Source organism: Eptatretus burgeri, chromosome 2 (genome assembly GCF_056783735.1).
Source record: "Eptatretus burgeri isolate ZD-2024b chromosome 2, Ebu_testis_v1, whole genome shotgun sequence".
Lineage (NCBI taxonomy): Eukaryota > Metazoa > Chordata > Myxini > Myxiniformes > Myxinidae > Eptatretus > Eptatretus burgeri.
The window spans coordinates 129,886,602-129,892,601 of record NC_140962.1 but is presented as its reverse complement, the minus strand read 5'-3'; the positions used below and the strand labels follow the sequence as shown (position 1 = coordinate 129,892,601).

The 6,000-nt window shown below is 43.9% G+C and overlaps 1 protein-coding gene across 1 annotated transcript in view; it reads right to left on the bottom strand.

Annotated features, from left to right (window-relative positions):
- Positions 1–323: 323 nt before the first annotated feature.
- SMC3 (structural maintenance of chromosomes 3) overlaps positions 324–6,000 on the bottom strand; it is a 98,095-nt gene continuing 92,418 nt past the window's right edge. Inside the window, exon 29 of the mRNA XM_085871207.1 lies at positions 324–880. Coding sequence (XP_085727333.1) covers positions 809–880 — 72 coding nt within the window. The 3' untranslated portion in view covers positions 324–808. The remainder of the gene's footprint in view (positions 881–6,000) is intronic.

Genomic DNA, 6,000 nt, shown 5'->3' with positions numbered 1-6,000 from the left:
AAGTCTGGACAACTTGCAACTCCAAACGACAATAAAACAAAAGCAACGATCAGCAGGGGTGTGTAATTACACGTAGCAGTATAATATGGACGAGAGCGATTGAAACAAAAGCAATCGGTAAAATTTAATGTAACAGGTTGAGAAATATATATATAGCACAACAATAATGATTACTTGTTAGTAGGGCAAACAAAACATACATTTGCTGAACAACTCGAGGTATAAAAGTCATTTTCAAGCACAACCCCCCCTCCCCCCCTCCCCCCCCCACCAACCCCTTCCCTCTCACAACCCCTAACCAAATCATAATGACTCCACACACCTTCCCTTTAAACATTTCCACTTTTATTTCTTTTTTAGGAGCTTCTACAATAACTCATTCCTGTCTCCTCGCATTTGTAGTAAAAAACAGGTGACAGGAAAATAATTTGTGCTAAGTTTTATAAAACGACAGAAAAGTAGAGACAAGAAGCGCTTAAAAACTTGAAGGCAACATCACACGGCCAACAACGCTAAGGACACGAACAAGAAAATAACAACAAAATAAATGAAGAACATCTCTCAAGAAAGAATGCAAACAATGCATTTTCAACAAGCACGCGTCTTTTAGCCGAGACGTGGCAGAGTGGCAAAAAGGGGGCGTAGAGAGGATTATCTGGATTTGCAACGAAACAGCACCTTGCGTTATGTAGGGTGCAACGAAAGAACAACAAAGTACCAGATAATTAACGTCTCTGATGTTACGAGGATACGTATGGAAGTATGTACATGAGCTGAGGAAGAGGGTGATGCGATTTCCTTGCTTCAATCACCCATGGGTTGTATCGTCTTCCACAAAATCCTTCGCCTGCTCCGCAGTAATGACATCGATATGGCTCACCTGAAGCGACAGCAAATGTCATTTGTCAGAACTTACAGTTTGAACATGCAGGGGAATAAACAAGAAATTTTCACTTGTACACATGCACATATACAAAATCAATTAATATGATGAGTTAAAAAGCATTGGCTGTTAAACCTGTGAATGGAAACACATGATGCTGTTAGTCAGAAGAGGAAAAAGAAGAAGAAGAATCACCACAGATTAAGTTCTCTCAACATCAATGTCAATATTTACAAAGCGTCAATGCTGCAGGAGGAGTTTCTGGGCAGGGGCGTTTAAGGATGTATTATGCTGTGGGGGTTTGCTGTCGCCTTTCCATCAGTCATAATCAGGGCAGGGAATTGGCCAAAGTGACGGTGATAACTCCACCGCCTCTTAAAGAAGACGTTTAATGGGATGTTTAATGTATATCAGCTAATGCAGACAGATGAGACACCCAGTTTATGTCCAACCGAGAGACGGCGAACACAGAGGTGCCTCATCCTGCCTGTGAAACAACAGGATGAGTTTATTGCCAGGGTGAGTTTTGATCCAAAGCTGTACAACTCAGAGGTGAAGGCACAAACCTCGAGGCTATCCTGCCAACCCTTAAGGGGAGAAATGGTGAGGGGCTTCAGAAGTAATCTGGGACAAATTTTAAAATGCCTTTAATTTTGGTGCCACCAAATATGAAGGAAAAACAAGCTCAAATGAGCTAAGATCCTCTTCCTCTTAATGATGACGTCATTGTGATGTATCAGGTTTGCGATAAATGATCTGTGCTAATGCCCGGCTTGATTCCCACAAACAAAATTCAAACAGCTTGACTAGTTTCGGAGATAATGGTATAGGCGATTTCCATTAGCGGCGATATTATGACGTCAACTTTTTTTCTTGGAAGAATTTCCAAAATCGGAGATGGTTACTGACTGTGTGTGGGCTTTCTGCATATACATGGCAAGTTTCAAGAAGATCTGAAGAAAACTCTGGGTTGTGAAACAAAAAATGTCAAAAAATAGGAATGACGTCATAAAAATTGATATGACATCATAGTGATGTATCATATGTGCGGTAATTCATCTCTGCAAATGCCCTGTTCAATTCCCGCAAACAGAATTTAAAAAGCTTGCCAAGTTTCGGAGATAATTTTTTAGGCGATTTCCATTAGTGGAGATATTTTGAGGTCATAAAGTTTTTTCTCGGAGGAATTTTCAAAATCGGAGATGGTTACTGTCTGCGCAGGGTATTTTTACATGTATATGCCAAGTTTCAGGAAGTTTCGATGAAAACTGTAGGCTGTGAAACAAAAAAGTCCACAAGAAGAAGATGAAGAACAACAACGTGAGTAAGACTTCGAGATCCTCCACGAGGATCTAAGAATGTCAAAAAATAGGAATGACGTCATAGTGATGCATCATATGTGCGGTTTATTCATCTCTGCTAATGCCCTGTTTGATTCCCGCAAACAGAATTCAAAAAGCTTGCCTCGTTTCGGAGATAAATAAAAAGTATGATCTAAACTTCGGGTGATCGACGGAGTCGATGCATATATATTTGCATATACATATGTATATGCATATGTATATGCATATATATGCATATATATATATATATATGCATATATATATATATATATATATATATATATATATATATATATATATATATATATATATATATATATATATATATATATATATATATATATATATATATATATATATCAGGTCAGGTCAGGTATGGGAGCATGTGCCAGAACAGCGCGTCGCTGCGTCCACTTTCCGTCGGTACTCCAGGGGCCTCCGTCTGGCCATCCCCCAGGCAGATGCCAGGCCCATCCCCATCTCCTTGAGATGGTGGTCAACCTGCTGCAACCATGAGGCACGTGGTCGGCCCACTGGCCTCCTCCACTCATGAGACTCCCTCGCTGAGAGAATCTGGTGAGCAGGATCAGCATCAGGAAAACGAGCCACATGTCCATACAGCCGCAACTGACGCTCACGGACTATACAGGTAACAAATCTCATCCGAGTCTCTCTCAGCAACCGCTCGTTGGACACAAAATCCGACCAGCGATAGCCAAGGATTCTCCGAAGACGGGTCCCTTATCGGACCGTGAAGGGTCAATATTTCTACCACGTGGTACAGGGTTATTTGCCAATTTTCAAAATACCTAGAGATCCACGTGGCGATTTACCAAGTTTCCACACCCTCGACGGCACCCGTACGGAACGAGCCGCTAGCGCACTCGAACCCCGTGTGACCCGAGCGGACGGTCACCAAAGTCCCGTCGGTCCAAATGTCCCCTTTACAGTGGCACAACGGCCTTGCTAATTTTCCAACACGCAGCACGCTAAGCCAATGAAGGTAAGGACACGAACGAGCTGATACATTTCATAAATGGGGATATTTATTAACAATAGGCAGGGAGGGGAACACAGAAGAGCAGAGTTATCCGAATATAGAAGGCACGAATATACAACAGCAAGGCACTTATACAATTTCCTACTTAACTGACTGGCGTCACAAACACACACACACTCAAAAGAATCGAACCCAAAGCGGTCTTTATTGAGGCCTGTCTCGGACCTGTCCACCTCGTGTGGTCTTCGCGATCTTGAGGGGACGGGACTCGAACCCGCAACCACGATCGTCTGCAGGGCTCTCGTCGATGACCACTCACTGGCCCTGGATGGCAGGTTCGAAACTGCCTGGACTGAAACGCCCTCTCCCACCAGGGATGTCTCACACACGATCCTCCGAACTCGCGAAAGCTGCTGCCACGAGCACACCGTCTCTCCCTCTGCCTCGTCCAGACCACCCCTCCTTTTTGTGCTCAGGCGCGAGAGACCTCCTTTTTTCACCACTCGCCTCCTCATTGGACGGTCCGTTCTCCCGATTGGCCAGGGCCGAACACTCTATCTGGCTAAGGCGGAGCCAGCCTGAAGTGCTGAGATTCCTGGTTGGACAAGGGGCACGCCCCTGCCCTTCTGGGAGGAGTCTTGATCTGAGGTGATGAGGTCCCTGGTTGGACAAGGGGCATGCCCCCCTGCCCTTCTGGGAGGAGTCTCGATCTGAGGTGATGAGGTCCCTGGTTGGACAAGGGGCAAGCCCCTGCCCTTCTGGGCGGAGTCTCGATCTGAGGTGATGGAAATCTCTGCCCCCATACGTGATCGAACACACGTCGACAATGGCGTCGAGCAGAGCGAAGATGACGCTGGTGTTGATGGTGGTGTAAAAATAAAAGAAAAGAAAACCTGACTATTAAAATAACTCCACAGCGCAGGAACATTTAATTCCCATTAGACAAGGGAAAAGGGAGCTATCTATCCACATTTACTTATCGATATAACTGAGCTATAGGACCTGTATGTTGAGTGCAGTAAACTTCCAAATCCGTAACAATATTCCCTGCACGTTGTGCACGCGTGCCCAATTTTATGGACGCTTCATGGTAGCAATCAAACAGCACATCAATCCTTGAGTACACCGGACCAAAGCGATTGAAGATAGTTCTGCAGAGCACACCACTCAGGTCACTAAATGTGTTGGCCTTGTCTGGTTTTCCAATTGCCTGTCTGAGTGCTGGTCCATTGATAAGGAAGCATATTTTGGTTTCACCATTCGGCAGCTTTGCTGGAATCTGTATGTATGTTACTGTGACAACAGTCAGTAATTCCACAAACTGCGATTTAGCTGTTGTATGCAATTTATAGCTGTTTCCAGCTGGAGCCCGTGGCACTGTTGACAATTCATGCTGTAAGATGCTAGCCAAGTTAGCCACTTTGAGATGCCACAAACAATCTTTGAATAAGATCTCTGTCTGCTTTGACTTCTTTCTGTTTGCCATTTGCTGTTGGAACATCGACTTTGTACATAGTACTGATTGCTGTGGTTTTATTATTGGGTATTGTAGCATAAAAGTCTTTTGATTTTTCAATAAATCTAGTGGTTACAAAGGATTCCACGAGTAACATACCAATTTCTGATGCTGTCAATATTTTCTTGGTGAGCTCTTTTGGAACGACATCATTTGTGGTTAGGCATATTCGGTCTTAATGATGCAGAACTGCTTGAATTCCGTAATCAGCCTTTGCACGTCCTTTTCATCTCTCCTTAATCTGGTTGGTCCTGACTCAAAGTGGCACCATTCAGCATCTGCTTCGACATCCACATGCAATTTGAATATTTTGAGGGTTGTTTCTGCTAATGTTGCCTTTTCATTATAAGCCAGGCACCACTTATCCCTTGCAGCATTCTGCCTTGTGATGCCAATGGTTCCATCACTCACTTTTGACACTGTTAATGTGCTCTAGGGCCTGATCAGTGGGTACTTGAGAGGATTTTCTAATTCATCCTTTTCACAGAAATTTTTTCCTGAACAAGTAAATGATGAATGTGCAGGGCTAATGTTGGGAGCTGGCACATATCAGCCAAGTAGACTGGCCCCCACCTGGAATAGTTTGTGTGATTATGTACAGCAAGCCAAGGGAGCATCCTTGCAAATTACACCAAATGAAGTTCCCATTGCCCTTCTCTCTTAGCACGAATGAAATTCAAGAGGATGGAGACCATCTCCATATTGTTCATCCAATACTTAAATGTTGGCCGATCAGCATGATCTTCCTCAAATTCCTTCAGCAGAACTATGATTTCTCTGTTCAAGCTAACAAATCTTTTGTAAACTGCCTCTGCTCTGTCCAGGTTACGATCATTGAAAGCGGTCACAATCTCATCAGCACGCAATTTGATGTCATCACTAATGACTGTCGTTTGTCTACTGCCCATGTGAGAAACTGATCCCAGAGAATTCGTCAAAGTGCCTCTACTGCCAACTTGTGACCACGTACAGCCTTGTTGGATGCTTTCCCATCCATCAAGTGCTCCACTGTGTTCTCACCAAAGACACCACTTTCGACCCAGATATCCTGCAACCCAGATTCTTCAAGGTGTTGTCCTATTGCTTTCCTGAAGTTCATTATGATGTGAAAACCACCAAGTCTGACTATGGTGTTACTGAATTCCTCCTGCATCAGCCCACATGGCCTCTTTAGCCTTCCAGTGGAGGGCCTGGTCCAATGTGACAACAGTGTGTTGTTGTCCTCAGGATTCAGAAATGTATTTGCACCTTGATAAAA